Source organism: Lepidochelys kempii, chromosome 25, assembly GCF_965140265.1.
Source record: "Lepidochelys kempii isolate rLepKem1 chromosome 25, rLepKem1.hap2, whole genome shotgun sequence".
Taxonomy (NCBI): Eukaryota; Metazoa; Chordata; order Testudines; family Cheloniidae; genus Lepidochelys; species Lepidochelys kempii.
This window is the reverse complement of record NC_133280.1, coordinates 9,194,780-9,210,470: the sequence shown is the minus strand read 5'-3', so window position 1 is coordinate 9,210,470 and position 15,691 is coordinate 9,194,780. Positions and strand designations below refer to the sequence as shown.

General features: G+C 57.9%; 1 protein-coding gene across 3 annotated transcripts in view; it reads left to right on the top strand.

The window, feature by feature from the left end:
- Positions 1 to 15,691, top strand: part of SEMA6B (semaphorin 6B) — an 88,354-nt gene that overhangs the window by 46,263 nt on the left and 26,400 nt on the right. For all 3 annotated transcript variants that reach the window (XM_073324601.1, XM_073324600.1, XM_073324602.1), the window contains exons 2-4: positions 6,461 to 6,594; positions 7,376 to 7,505; positions 15,318 to 15,378. In XM_073324601.1, the coding sequence (XP_073180702.1) occupies positions 6,461 to 6,594; positions 7,376 to 7,505; positions 15,318 to 15,378 (325 nt within the window). The remainder of the gene's footprint in view (positions 1 to 6,460; positions 6,595 to 7,375; positions 7,506 to 15,317; positions 15,379 to 15,691) is intronic.

Below are 15,691 nucleotides of genomic sequence, written 5' to 3'. Positions count from 1 at the left end.
ATTTCAATTGATTTTCCAACACTCTGTACATCCCGATCTGATTGCATTTCAGACAAGAAACAAGCACAAAGCAGCTTTGGGTTACAATGAGAAAATATCACTCCCTGGCTTCCTTGCTCCCACTGATCCGAAAGGCAGCAGGATTACTGTATGAGGCAGGAAGGATGATCCAGTGGTTGGCACACTAGCCGAGGATTTAGAGACGCAGCTTCAAATCCCTGCTCTGTCACAAACTTCCCCTGTGACTTTGGGCAAGTCACTTAGCCTCTCTGTGCTTCTGTTCCCCGTCTGTAACAAAGGGCTAGGGGTGTTGTAAGGATAAAAGCATTAAAGATTGCGAGGCGCTCAGACACTACTGTAATGGGGCCGGATACATACCTTCGATAAACAAAACCAGGTAGGGCTGTGGGGAATCTTCAGGAGATTCCCAGCGGAGAAGCTCAGCCAACGTTCGTCCAAATGTATCAGGAACTTTTGAGGTTTTCCATTGCACCAGCAAGGGAAGAGTTAATTCATAGACTCTTAGAACGGACGGGGTTTGTCCAGCCTGCTCTTAAAAACCACCAGTGCCGGGGATTCCACAAGCTCCCTTGGGAGCCTGGTCCAGAGCTTCACTCCCCTGAGATTTGGAAAGTTTTTCCTAACGTCTCCCTTGCTGCAGATTAAGCCCATTGCTTCTTGTCCTGCCTACATGGAGAACAATTGATCACTGTCCTCTCTAGAACAGCCCTTAACGTATTTGAAGACTGTTATCAGGTCCCTCCTCGGTCTTCTGTTCTCAAGACTAAACACACCCTGTGTTTTTAACCTTTCCTCTTTAGCATGCACAGTTGTGGAGTACCTGTGTGCGTTGCTGTCTTCCCCTTGGCTAAAAAGGCCCTGGAAAAGGTAAAAGATGATAGGCACAATGTTGCAACCAGCAGTGTAACCTGCACCTGTATTTACTCACCTTAAGTGAGAAAAGAGAGCAGCGGCTTTTGGAAGCTGCTTTGATCTTTGCCACCTCGGGACATCTCGTCTAGGTTTAATAAAAGATTTTGTTCAGGAAATCCAAGCTGATGCTTCTTCGATACACATGGCTTGGCTTCTCTGTATCCCTTCCTGCCTCGTTTTCGTGGGGCCGGATTCTCCACAGTGCTCTGTTGTGACACTCAATGGTGACAGATTTGGGGCTGGGCTCGTTAGGAACTCAAGGCCCCTGGGGCTATGTTGGGAGCTCATCCCATCAGATTCTTAGTTCAGGGGCCACATGACCCAAGCCCTCCCTGTGGAAGGCCATCAGAGGTCTCCACATAAAGGCTAATGGCTCTTGTCCGTCTAAATTGGGTAGCATGAGTTTCGCCTGCAGTGGGCATTAAGCTGCAGCTCAGAACCAGCTGGCAATTAATCTGGAATGCCAGTGAATGCTGGAATGAACTGGGGAGAGGGGAGTGGAAGCCAGCATGGCTTGCCCTGTAATCAACGCAGCCTCTGGGGCAGGGGCAGTTCCAGGGATGGGCCCCTGCTAGGGTGATGGGAAGCGGGGGCTTCATTCTTGCTTCTTTACCTGCTGTGTCTCTCTCTCTCTCTCTCTCTTCATCCCTTCCTGTATCTTTTTCTCCTTTTTTTAACTCTCCATAAGTATGTTTATTAATCCTCCACATTAGCTCTTAATTTCTGAGCTGCATTAGTTACTAAATGATGCCATAAGAGTGAGCAATGGAACTGGGTGCTGCGGTGAAAGCGGTGAGCAATTCTAGTGGGTCGGGCAATCAGTGTCAGAAGCAGGTGTTCAGGCAGGGGTGGTGTTTCCTAGGGGCCAGAGGGGTTTGTAACGTGTGGGTCCTCGGCTGTGCTTCGAGCATGTTGGGATGCAGGGTTTTGGCTTGGGTCCTTCGACGTTACATCACGCCACGATTGCAAGGGATGGGGGTTTTATGGGCACTGTAGGTGGCCGGTGGGGAAAGCTGAGAATGTACAAAACTTGAGGTCGTGTTCCTGTGTGTGTGTTGAGAGGGTGATGTATTTGTAGAGGGTGCAGAGAGTAGTGTGTATAGAGGAGGCGGTATATGTGACTGGCACACATGTGTGTTTCTGTGTAGAGAGTGGGAGGGGTGTGTATAGAAAGAGTGGATCATGTGTAGGGAGTTGGGGGGGAGTGTCTGTGTGCCCAGAGAGTGGTGTGTGTGTGTCTTTATGGGTACCCAGTGGGACGGATGTATGTTTCCATGCGGTGGGCCGTGTGTGTACGTGGAAGGACTGGGGAGTGGGGGGTTAGTGGGGGCAGGTGTAGGGGCGGAGGGGGTGTATAGATTTCACTTTTCCATCACCCCACCCCAGCTGCTTGCCACGGGGCAAACCCATGCCCTGCTTCACCGCCTGGATGCTGTGCTGATGGGACCCTTAGACCCTTCCATTCCCTCTCCCTCCCTCACCCAGTTCATCTCTCGAGCCTCCCATCACCTGCATCCCAGTCCTTCTTCCCCATCGCCTGGGGAAGCAGCAACCCGAACTGCCACGGCCCACGATCACCTCTCCCTCAGGGCCCCAGGAGGCTGCGAAGCCGGTGGCGGAAGGGTCACCGCTGGAGAGCATGGCCTGTCCTTTGTCACACCTCGCCAGTTTCTCCTCGTAGTCAGAGCACCAGGGCAGCATAGGAGCCTTTTGTCTGTTGGGGAGAGGATCTCGCGGCCCAGGTGCCATCCGCAGCCCAGCGGATGCCCAAGAGCCTCTTCCTCCCCAGCTGCCTCTGTCTTTCTGCCTACCTGCGCTGTGCGTCTTTCCTCTGTCTCCCTGGAGCAAGAACCGAGCGCCTGATGGCCCACGCGAGGCCGTGCCCTGGCAGGGCCCTCATCTGTAACGTGGCCCCCGCGCCGGGCAGCTCTGGGGAGTTACACTCAGCCAGGATGCGACCCCAGACGAAGGTGTCCCTGTGGAGTGGTGCATCTGCCTGGTGTTTTTGTGTGGGTGTGTGTGTGTGTGTGTGTGCCCTTACATACCTATCTGGCCTGTGGTCTGCGGTGTGTGTACGGGAGTGGAGTGTGCAGGGGTTGTGTTTGTGCACTGCATGTCTCTTGGGTTGGCGTTGTGGCTGTGTGTGGGCAGTGTCAGTGTGTATCTTGGTGGTTGCGGGGGGTATTGTTCTGTCTGTGCAGTGCCTGTCGCTTTAGGTTGGGGGTGAAGAGGGTGTTTCACTATATTGCGTTGGAATGATGCGAGTTATTATTTATTATCCCACTGCGCTCAGCCCTGTACAAACGTGGAACAAAAAGACAGCTCTTGCCCCAGTCTAAGACAAGAGACAACAGGTACAGACAGACAGATGGGCAAACGAGGAAACCAATGATACGATACGGGTCAGCAAGATGGCCGGATGTCCCAGCCGCCGAACTGCTGTCTAGTTTCGTGCAGGCCTCAGGGCAAAGGAAGGTTTGGTGGCGGGACTGAAAGGATTTTGTGGATGTTTACGGGGAACGCCTGCCCAGTGACAAAGGGGCTTGTCTGGAGATGTAACGCGTGGGCCGATCGGAGGCAGGAGTTGACATCTCGACAGTGAATAAGGGCCAATGGGTCAGTGGGGCCAGGTGGTGAAGAGCCGTGAAGGGGGAAGACAAGCAGCTTGTGTCTGATGCGAAGGGGATGCAAAGAGAGGGGTGACCTGGTCAGAGCCACGATCATCGCAGCCGCATTGTGAACGGAGCGGAGTGGGGCAAGATCACGTGTGTCGAGGGCAGAGGGCAGGATGGCGCAGCGGAGATGCGAGATGATGAGAGGCTGGATGAGCGGTTCGGCTGCGGGGATGGATGAGAGAGGCCGGATCTCAGAGATGGTCCCCGGAAAGAATCTTCCCCAGCCTGGGTGGGAGGCCCTAGAGGGAGGTCTGGATCCAAGATGGCACGCCGGTTATGGGCCTGAGCGACCAGCAGGATGGCGGTGTGGGCCACAGTGACTGAGAAAGGAGTGGAGGGAAGGCTTGTGTGTCGACATAGCAGGGTGCGTTTTGTGCGTTTGGGGTGTCCTGTGTGGTTTGTGCTGCTGTCAGAGCAAGGGGTTGTGTCTCTGCAGTGGGTTGTGTCTGTAGTGTAGTGTTCGTGTGCTGGGGTCTGTGCAGTGGGTTGTCACGGGGCGTTGTGCTGGGCTCTTCACAGTGGGTTGTGCTGGGGTGTTTTGCTGGGGTCTGGGCAGTGGGTTGTGTTGGGGTCTGGGCAGTGGGTTGTGTCACGGGGCGTTGTGTTGGGGTCTGGGCAGTGGGTTGTGTCACGGGGGGCGTTGTGTTGGGGTCTGGGCAGTGGGTTGTGTCACGGGGGGCGTTGTGTTGGGGTCTGGGCAGTGGGTTGTGTCACGGGGGGCGTTGTGTTGGGGTCTGGGCAGTGGATTGTGTCACGGGGCGTTGTGTTGGGGTCTGGGCAGTGGATTGTGTCACAGGGGGCGTTGTGTTGGGGTCTCGGCAGTGGGTTGTGTTGGGGTCTGGGCAGTGGGTTGTGTCACGGGGCGTTGTGTTGGGGTCTGGGCAGTGGGTTGTGTTGGGGTCTGGGCAGTGGGTTGTGTCACGGGGCGTTGTGTTGGGGTCTGGGCAGTGGGTTGTGTTGGGGTCTGGGCAGTGGGTTGTGTCACGGGGCGTTGTGTTGGGGTCTGGGCAGTGGGTTGTGTCACAGGGGGGGTTGTGTTGGGGTCTGGGCAGTGGGTTGTGTTGGGGTCTCGGCAGTGGGTTGTGTCACGGGGGGGTTGTGTTGGGGTCTGGGCAGTGGGTTGTGTCACGGGGGGCGTTGTGTTGGGGTCTCGGCAGTGGGTTGTGTTGGGGGGAAGGGAGGTTGCGTGGCTGTCCCTGTGCGCTGCCCGTCTCTGTCACTCACCTACATGTTGATTTATGCCGCTGAAATGTTTGAGCAAAATCTAAAATGACCCCTGCTTAGTGCCTGGGTGGGAGAACACTAGGGCCTTGGCAACCCAGCCAGAGCTTCCCCCTGAATCCCCAAACCCAGAGAGACCCTCCCGCGACACTGGGGAGCACAGGGAGGGGGAGGCAGGGGAGGCTTTTCGAGCCACCTGCACGGGGTTCGCGTTCCCTGGTGCTGGCTGACCAGTGGCTCCAGACTCCTTGTGCTCAGTTCTGATCCAGCCCCAGGGGGTGAGGGTCACACTTGTGCACATGGGGGTGTCTGGTGCTCTGGGGAGGAGGCTTCTGCTAGCCAAACCTGGAGGGGCTAGCAGCCTGCGCTGCATGATGAAGGATGCCAGGGAGGAGGCCCCCAGGGCCGTCCGGTCCATGCTGTCTCTGCAAAATCAAATTCTCCTGTTTCCTGTGGTCCTCCTCTGAGCCCATCAATCCTGAGAGAGAGGGATGGGGAGATCGGAGGAGAGGGCTGGGGGCAGAGCAGGGGGTTGGATGACAGAGGAGCAGGGGAGAGAGGGAAGGGGGAAGTGGAGGAGAGGGAAGGAGAGCGAGGGATGGGGGATGGATAGAGGGGGCTGAGCGGGACTTGGAAAGAACAGCGTTTCCCAGCATATATGGGATTCTTTCGTCTGGGAATGACCCACTTTCCTTCACCCTTTAAAGAAACAATCCCCTCCCACCCAGGGCCTCCTCCATAGGAAAAAGACAGCTGCTCTTGCCCCCCTGCCCAGTAGCCTCTGCCCCAAGCCCCCTCACCCAGCCCTCGCGGTGTGCCAGGGAGCCTGTGCTCTGGTCTGGGATCAAGGGCCCCGGGAAGAGCAGTGAGTTTTCCAGCCAGGCCTCCAAATGCCCCACCCTCAGTGAGGAGGGTTGGCAGCCAGCCTCAGGCTCCCCTAGGGATGGGATGCTGCTCAGCTGCTGCCAAGAGGGGTGCCCGGCAGTGGGGCTGGTGTTTTGGGAGCACAGGAGTCCGGGATAACGGGGCAGTTCCCAGTCACCACCATTTTGGCACAGAGGGGGAAACTGAGGCATGGAGGGGGTGGGACTTGCCTGGGGTCGCACCATGAGTCAGTGGCAGAACTGGGACTAGAACCCAGGAGTCCTGGATCCCAAGCCCCCTTGCTCTAACCCCGAGATCACTCCTCTGCCGGAGCTGGGGCCTGAACCCCAGGGTCCCCAGCCCCATGCCGCCTTCCCCTATCCTGGGGACCCAGGCAGGAGCCGAGAGCTCAGTGCAGAAGGGGCCCTCGAACAGTAATAGAGCCGAGTGGGGGTGGGGAGCGTCTGTCTGACTCCCCCTAGCCCCCGCCTCACTGGCCCCCTGGGCAGGGGGAAACCCGAGCCGTGCCCCCACCCCACCCCCCTGTGGCGGGCCGTGATGGGGCCAAACAGCTGCTTTCATTAGCGCCTTTGAAACAGGAACAGCCAGACATTCCCTCCCGGTCCCCTTCTCGCCTTTTGGGGGTGGGGAGGGGGTGTACAGGGCGGGTGGGGGGTTGGTTTTCTCTGCCTGCCCCCTGCTGGCTGCTGACCACCCCCGTGCCCCCTGCCTCTCACACCCCCGTCTCTCTCCTTGTGCCACCGCAGGTGTGAAGGGTGCCCGTCCCTCCTGGAGACCATGACGCCGCCCCGTGCCCTGCTCATCCTGCTGCTGCTGGGGGGTGCGGCCGAGGCCGCGTTCCCGGAAGAGCCCGGGCCCATAAGCCTGGCCCCCGGAGACTGTAAGTGAGGGACTGTGGAAGCGAGGGGGGGCCGGGCAAGGAAGAGTTGGGGTGGGGGGGGCACAGCCTGGTGCCAAGCTGGCCCAGAGGGGCCCTCAGCCAACCCTGTGCACCTTTACAGTGCGGGTTCCTCCCCCCCACCGCCCCTCCGGTTTCATGTTGAACATTGGGTCCCATTTCGGGGCAGGTGCAGGGGAGCACAGGGGGCTGCCCGGCAGGACGCTGACAGGACAGGGGGCTGCATCGGAGTGCAGGTGGCAGCCGCTCTGGGACGCAGGGGGAAGCTGCCTTGGAGCTCAGGCAGGATGCGTCCGATTGAGCAGGTGGCCCTGGCGTGGGGCGGCTGCGTTGGTACTGGACGGGTGGGGCACTGGCATGCAAGGGGGCCAGTCCTGCTGAGCAGGGAGGAACTGCGCCAGCAGAGTGGGAGAGGGGCATCCAACTCGGCATGTGGCATGGCAGATACATTGGCATGCCAGTGGGGGTTGCTTTGCAGGTCATTGGCAGAGCGAGGGGCGGGTGGGAGGCTATTCCAAGCCAAAGATGGGGGTGCCTTCAGGTCGGGATTGTGGGGCATCGGCAGAGCTTGGGGGCAGAGCCTCGCTCCTGACCAGTCAATCAAACCGATTTGATGGGAGAGAACCCCTGGCTCAGCTGGGGCTGCAGAACTCAGCTCACCCCTGATCTGGGCAGGATTGGCGCAGTGGGTCCAGGGGCGGGGAGGGCAGCGCGGGGGTGCTGTTGAAGAGGGGAGCTAGCGGGCGCTGCTGTCCCCTGGCAGATGTGAAGCACTACTCGGTGTTCGTGGGCAGCGGGCTGAGCCGTTTCTCCGGCCTGGATGGCGGCGGGGCGGAGCGACTCCACATCCAGCGAATGTTGAAGGTCAACAGGACTCTGTACATCGGCGACAGGTAACGCACTCCACTCCGGGCTGGGCACCCCCCTCGGACGGGGGCCCACGCCCCAGAGATCTCTGGCCGCCCCCTCCCCAAGATACAAGACACAGCGAAGAGAAGAGTTCCAGGGAGCCAGGGCAGGAAATGGGGGAGCAGCACAGGAAGGAGGAGAGGGATCGGAGGTGTGTGTGAAAGGGGATTGGGAGGGTCAGGGGAGCAGTAGAAGATTTGGGTGCAGATGGAATTAGGGGGCTGGGGGGAGAAGTGGGGGCAAGAGGAGATCTCTGTGCTCCCAGCTGTCCTTTCTCCTTCCTCCTCCTCCTTTCCTGCAGGCTGATGTGGTGGAGGGGTAGGGGGAGACCCAGAGGACCAGGAGGTGAGGCCAGGGGGGAGGGCATGGGACAGGTCGGGGGTGAGTCCCAAACAGGCAGAACCTGGGGAAGTTGCACCCTGCCAGATCGCCATAGCAACCCGCAGCCTACGGGAAGAGAGGGGGAGAGAGGATGCTGGTGAGAGTGGAGGATGGGCTGAGGTCCCCCGGAGATGGGGTCCAGCCCCCCATGTGGTAATGGAGGTGGGGGTGCAGTGCTCCATTGCATTAGCTCCCCCCTGTGAGTCATTAATGGGCCTCTGCTGTCTGGACCTCCAAAAGGGGTGCCCCAATTGTTGGTTCTGACCTGCTGTCCTCTGTCTTCTCCCTTCACAGAGAGGACCCCAAAACCTGCATCTCGCACACCCCACCATGTGACTCTCCTCCCCTCGCATATGAGTCTCACAGCTCTGTGACCCCTTCCCTCACAGGGGGACCCTAATATGTGGCTCACTGTTCTGTGACCCCTCCCTTGTAAAGGCTGAAAGCCAGTTCTGAATATACAACTTTATCTGTTATGGCTCAATCATGACTTTGAACTGGGCTTTCCATCTCAGTAGCTGGTCAATGAAACACACAACTATCGTTTGTAAACACAGCGGCGAATCTGCAATTCTGGGCTTTGTGTGTTGGTTAGATGAACACGATTTGTTGGGGAAGAGTCAACATGGTTTTTGTAAAGGGAAATCATACCTCACCAATCTACTAGAATTCTTTGAGGGGGTCAACAAGCATGTGGACAAGAGTGATCCAGTGGATATAGTGTACTTTTGAACTTCAGAAAGCCTTTGACGAGGTCCCTCACCAACGGCTCTTAAGCCCAGTAAGCTGTCATGGGATAACAGGGAAAGTCTTCTCATGGATCAGTAACTGGTTTAAAGGCAGGAAACAAAGGGTAGGAATAAATGGTCAGTTTCAGAATGGAGAGAGGTAAATGGTGGTGTCCCCCAGGGGTCTGTCCTGGGCCCTGGGCTGTTCAACATATTCATCAATGATCTGGAAAAAGGGGTAAACAGGGAGGTGGCAAAATTTGCAGTTGATACAAAATTACTCAGGGTAGTTAAGACCAAAGCAGACTGCAAAGAGTTACAAAGGGATCTCGCAAAACTGGGTGACTGGGCAACAAAATGGCAGATGAAATTCAATGGTGCTAAATGCAAAGTAATGCAAGTTGGAAAACATAATCTCAACTATACATACAAAATGATGGGGTCTAAATTAGCTGTTACCACTCAAGAAAGAGATGTTGGAGTCATTGTGGATGGTTCTCTGAAAATATCTGCTCAATGTGCAGCGGCAGTCAACAAAGCAAACAGAATGTTGGGAATCATTAAGAAAGGGAGAGATAATAGGACAGAAAATCATACTGCCTCCATGGTACGTGCACACCATGTGCAGATCTGGTCACCCCATCCCAAAAAAGATATTTTGGAGTTGGAAAAGGTCCAGAGAAGTGCAACAACAATGATTAGGGGGATGGAACAGCTTCCGTATGAGGAGAGATTAGTAAAACTGGGATTTTTCAGCTTGGAAAAGAGGCGGCTGGGGGGGGGATATGATCGAGGTCTATAAAATCATGACTGGTGTGGAGAAAGGAAATAAGGAAGTGTTATTTACTCCTTCTCATAACACAAGAACTAGGGGTCACCAAATGAAATGAATAGGCAACAGGTTTAACACGAACAAAAGGAAGTATTTTGTCACCCAATGCACAGTCAGCCTGTTGAACTCTTTACCAGAGGATGTTGTGAAGACCAAGACTATAACAGGGTTCAAAAAAGAACTAGATAAGTTCCTGGAGGATAGGTCCATCAATGGCTATTAGCCAGGATGAGCAGGGATGGTGTCTCTAACCTCTGTTTGCCAGGAGCTGGGAATGGGCAACTGGGGATGGATCACTTGATGATTCCCTGTTCTGTTCATTCCCTCTGGGGGCACCTGGCACTGGCCACTGTCGGAAGACGGGACACTGGGCTAGATGGACCATTGGTCTGACCCAGTGTGGCTGTTCTTATGGTAGAAACACAGCGTCCCTGCTTCACCTGAGCCACCCTGATGGGAGAGAGCAGAGGACCGTGATTACTGCATTAGTGTTGGTAGCACCCAGACTCCCTGCCACAGGTCTCTGTGTAAAGCAGGGGTCTCAAATACGCGGCCCGAGGGGTTATTTTCTGCAGCCCGCCAAGCTCCCCGCACCCCCAGAGTTATTTCCTGTGGCCCACCAGACTCCCCTCCCCCGCTCCCCTTCCCCCCCCCCCCAGCGTGCTGTGTCCCTGCTCCTCTGCCTACCTGCAGGCGCTTCCCACTGTCAAACAGCTGTTTGGCGGCACTTTGTGCTTTCCAGGAGGGAGGGGGAGGAGCGGGGAGCTGCGTGCTCAGGGGAGCAGTCAGAGAAGAGGTGGGGCAGGGGCGGGGATTTGGGGAAGGGTTGAAATGGGGGCGGGGCGGGGCAGGGGTGGGAAGAGGCGGGGCAGGGGCGGGGCCTCATGGAAGGGGTGAACTGGGGCGGGCGGGTGTCAGTGATGCGGCCCTCAGGCCAATGTACTAGTCCTCATGTGGCCCTCGTGGTGATTCGAGTTTGAGATCCCTGGTGTAAAGAGAGGCCATATCCACGGATGGCCATTGACCCACCGCCTTGGTTTCACGACTGGCCTTTGGTAGCCAGGCTCACCCTTCAGCCCTGTGGAGCCATGGCGGCCAGTGCAATTTCAAGCCCATCCCAGTCTGAGCCCTGATGAGGTGGCTGCCTCATACAACTGCGGCTGCAGCCGTCAGCTTGGCGAGCAGTGGGGTGTGGGACTGACTGGGCCCTGGAGGCTGATGTCTCTAGGGCAGAGTTGTGGCATGGTGGCCAGGCAGTTAGTTGAGGGGAATCTTGCCCTGCTGCTGCCCAGACTGCACCCAAGCTGGATAAACAGAGATCTAGTTGCCGGGGCACTCAGTCATTGCAGCAAACAGAACCTACGGAGATCTAGAATGCAGCCCGTGGTCCCAGCATGCAATGCTCCGCCTAGACCTGAGCGGGCGGTGTGTGCCCTAGAGTCTACAGGTCCCAGCATGCAATGCTCCGCCTAGACCTGAGCGGGCGGTGTGAGCCCCAGAGTATACAGGTCCCAGCATGCAATGCTCCGCCTAGACCTGAGCGGGCGGTGTGAGCCCCAGAGTATACAGGTCCCAGCATGCAGTGCTCCACCTAGACCTGAGCGGGCGGTGTGAGCCCCAGAGTCTACAGGTCCCAGCATGCAATGCTCCGCCTAGACCTGAGCGGGCGGTGTGTGCCCTAGAGTCTACAGGTCCCAGCATGCAGTGCTCCGCCTAGACCTGAGCGGGCGGTGTGAGCCCCAGAGTCTACAGGTCCCAGCATGCAGTGCTCCACCTAGACCTGAGCGGGCGGTGTGAGCCCCAGAGTCTACAGGTCCCAGCATGCAATGCTCCGCCTAGACCTGAGCGGGCGGTGTGAGCCCCAGAGTATACAGGTCCCAGCATGCAGTGCTCCGCCTAGACCTGAGCGGGTGGTGTGTGCCCCAGCAATGACAGGTCCCAGCATGCAATGCTCTGCCTAGACCTGAGCGGGAGGTGTGAGCCCCAGAGTATACAGGTCCCAGCATGCAGTGCTCCGCCTAGACCTGAGCGGGTGGTGTGTGCCCCAGCAATGACAGGTCCCAGCATGCAATGCTCTGCCTAGAGCTGAGCGGGAGGTGTGAGCCCCAGAGTCTACAGGTCCCAGCATGCAATGCTCCGTATAGATCTGAGAGGCTTTTCTGCTCAGATTGAGCAATGCATGCTGGGAACTGTAGTTTCTGTAGGTTGCATCTGTGTTAAAACAGGAGGGCTACATCACGTTCCACTAAAGTAGACAGCCCTGGGCCCTGCCCAGCATATCCCTTGGCTGGGCAACGTTTGGGCCCCCCCTGCCGGCCAGTGCCGAGAAGGGAATGCTTTCCAGGCACTTTGTTGTCTGGGGGCTTTGTGCCGGGCCCACCAGCCCAGGAGCATTGGAACACAAATGAATATAAATGCGTATTTAACTTGTTCATTCATTAGCCCAAAAGTATCAGTTTTTGCCATCCCAGTTTAATTGAGATGAATAAAAACAGAGCTAGCCACTCGGAGCATAAATTACCCACTCACCGATCGGCTCCATGAATCATAATTTTGCCTCAGCCCTTACACACCGGCAGCTGCACTTAGAGGCGAACTTTTCACATCCAAGGCTGCCACTTAACTGCACCGATTATGGTGGAAACCAGCCCCGTAAATCAGCGTAAAAAGCCAGATTGAGAAACAAATTGCCAGCGAGAGCAGCGTGATTTCCCCCAGAGCTGGGTCAGGCGGGGCTGGAGCAACGGAGTTGCCACGCGCTTGGGACACTGTGGATGCATGGCCCAAGAGTCATTCACTTTATCCCATCACTCCACACCCTTCACGTCCTCACCCTTGTGTCCCACCCTGACACCAAGTGGCAGGACCTACTTCCCCCCACTTAGGGTGGGGAGCCCCGGTGGGCCAGCCCATGCTCCACCCTGGTCCCGCGGCCCGCTGGGGATATTAGTTGGTGGCTCCTTCGCAGAGCTGTGAGCACAGGTGCGTACCTGGCACGGTTCCCCACCTCCCCCAACATCTGCCCCTTCTGCTGCAAGAGGGAGACCCTGGCGGGCATTTACATCAAGGGCGCCAGTTGCAGGCCTTCTTCTGGCTCCTCCACAGCCTCCTTCTCTTCTGGTTCTAGCTGCACTTTTCCCTGCACCTCCTAATTTATGCACACCCCGTCCGTGGCCCCACGAAGTCACAAGACCTCCTCGTCAGCCTCCTCCGGGCGCTGGTCAAGGTGGCCGTCCACCCTACCAGGAGGAGGAAGTTGGATTGGGGGGAGGGGAGGGATCTTTCCTCAAGTCACGTCTCCGGGCGGCATTCCTCTGGGCCGTGTCCCCTGGCTCCCTGGCCACCTTCGAGGAGCAGAGGGCGCTGACCGGTGTCCCCCTCTGCATCCGTGCGTCTGTCCCTGTCACTTTCACTCCCGACCCTTTTCATTTCATGTCCCCTGGAATGATTGGATTACTGGGTCTGGGTGTCTCCCCCGCTTTTAGATGTGGACTTTTAGATGTGGGCGGGCGTCTGCCCATCCCCAGGGATTCCACAGGTGCTATAATACCCCTACCCACCCCACTGTCTCTCAGTGGCAGGTCACAGGTAGCCAGCCAGTGACTGTAGTCTCTCGACAGATGTAGGTGGCCCACAGTGTGCGCTAAGCTGCCTTAATGGGGCGGGGCCAGTCCCACGTTGCACAGAGCAGGGAGCGATTGCGTCGTGTGGGCAACCTTTGTACAATATTTTTGGCAAATATATAACAGTGGTTGCAACAGTGATCTGTACGGTTACAGATCCTGCCAATAACGCCCAGCCCCCGCACCCCCATCTTCCGCGCCCGCCCCTTCCCCCCTCGCATGCACCCTTGCAGCAGCCGGCTCGGCAGCATTAAGTGGCCGGGCCCTGATTTGTCACCCAGACCCCATCTCCGAGGAGGCCCCAAACGGGTGAGCGTGACTTGCCCCCTGTTCTCTCCATAGGCTCCTTGTCTGGCACTGGGGGGCAGGAGGCTGGACGAGCAGGGGGTGATGCAGCTTCCTCGGAGAGGGAATTTTCAGCCACCGGCTCCACATCCCTGATGGGGCTCAGCAGAGTGACCTCGGGGCATCTCCTCCCCGCGGCACGCAGGGCCTCTGCCTCTAATGAGGACCTGGCTCTGCTCCTTTGCCAGAGCCCCGGGAGGCAGCAATTAGGGGGAGGTTTCCCAGAGGTTCATTAATGCACCATCACTTGTAATTGATGCAGGAGCCAGGCAGGTGGGGGAAGAGGGGGGGCACTGTGAACCAGCTGTGGGGGGGATCGGGAGGAGTGGAAGGGGCATGGGGACCAGCTGGGTGCTGGCAGGGGCCGGCATGCAGGACTGGGAGAGGGGCCAAAGGGCAGGAAAGGGGGCAGGGACCAGTGACGGGGTGGGGGCATTTGGGAAGTGTATAGTAGCCGGTGGTGGAAAGGGGGAGGGAGCTGGGGGGAAAGGTCCCAGGAAGGCATCTCTTTAAAATAGCCATCAGCTGCGATCCTTAGCTCCACGAGGGAGGCTTGGGACCCAGGGCTCCCCATCTCCCCACCCCACTGGGACCCCTCCTCCCTTCCCTGGTGAAGACCCCTGGTCCCCATGGGGATCCCCCCTCTTGTCCCTGGAGAGGAGCCCAGTGCAGAGCAAGCTGCGGGGGAGTGGGTGGGGGGGGGGATTGTCACGGTGACGGATCGGCGTAGTGTCCCCCTCCTCAATGGCAGGCGCGTGTGGGTCAGAACACACTGGCGGGGGGGGGGGAGCCTCCTGAGGCCGGCTCTCTGCCAGCACAGAAGAAGCAGCAGCCATGTCCCTCCGCCCTGCTCTGCGAACCTTCCTCTCACCTAGCCTTGGGTCCCCCCTGCCTCTCCTTGCCCTCTGCACGGACAGCGCCGGCTATGGGGACGTGGCATTGATCAGGCGCGGCGCACGGCGCCCTGCCGGCCTGCCTCAGCCCTGGGCTAGTGCCCTGCTCTGCTGCTGACCACCTGGAGCCTGCGTGGGCCACATGGGTGGCCCGCTCTGGCAGCTGTGGGCATCCCTTCCTGCTGCCCTGGCATGAGTCTGGGACACAGTACCTGCGGGGGCTGGCGGAACTGGTCCTGCGCTCCCCCAGACCCCGCTGCCCCTTTCCCATCACAGAGACCACGTGCCCGACAGTCGCTCCAGGACGGAGTGGCCAGTGGAGTGCTTGGGAAAAGCTTCCCATGTCAGACGGGGAAAATGCCCTCAACTCGCCAGGGAACCAGCCTGCCCCACCCACCAGGCCTGGCTCTTACACTCATGCATGGGTGTGGGTGTGTGTCAGGGGGTGGGGGAGGAAGGGGTGGTGTGCGGGGAGCATTTTTGTTTGGGGAGTTGGAGTTGTTTAGGAATGTGTGTGTGTGTGTGTGAGTCTGTGTGTTAGGACAATCCTAGAGATTGTCATGTGTTGGGGAGGTATTTGTGTTTGAGAGGTGTGTTATGAGTGGGTGACTGCTGGTGACCTGTTTGCTGTTTGTGTGTTATGAGTGTGTAGGTTTGTAGGGAGGGGTTGGGAATGAATTGGGGTGCATACGGGGGAGGTTTCATGGGGGGGGGTGATTCAGGGATGTGTGTTGTGAGTGGGTAGGTTCGTAGGGAGGGGTTAGGAATGAATTGGGGTGTATACAGGGGTGTTTCTTGGGGGAGTGATTCAGGGATGTGTGTTGTGAGTGGGTAGGTCCATGGGGAGGCGTTGAAGATGTTTTTGGGGATGTGTGATGGGGAGCCGGCAGTGTGGGTTGGGGAGTGTTTTGTGTAGGTTTTGTAGAGCTGTATATAACATTCACCCCCATGGCCTAGCACTCTCTCAGGCGCCTGCCCCCCTTCTCCCCCCCAGAGATAATCTGTACCGGGTGAGCCTGGAGCCTGCCACAGCCAGCGAGATGCGCTACCAGCAGGTAAGTGCCAGCCCTTGGCGGCGCTGCAGGTCTCCCCCAGGGGCTGCTAACCCCCAGGGCCGGCTCCCCATGCCTCCGCCAGGGACCAGCCTCACTTATTCATGGGTTCAGAACAAAGCCGCTGCCTTCAAGTGGGAGCCTGAGTGCAGGATCTCTCCAGGCAGCTCCAGGAGCAGGTCACACAGTCCTGGGGGCTCCTAGCAATTAGAAGCCCTGGGCAGGTGTCCGAGGTACAAATGTCAGCCCAACCCCTCAGGCCACCACTGGCACGCAGGGGGCAGCATGCCTGGGCCGGTCTCTTCCCTCTGTGCAT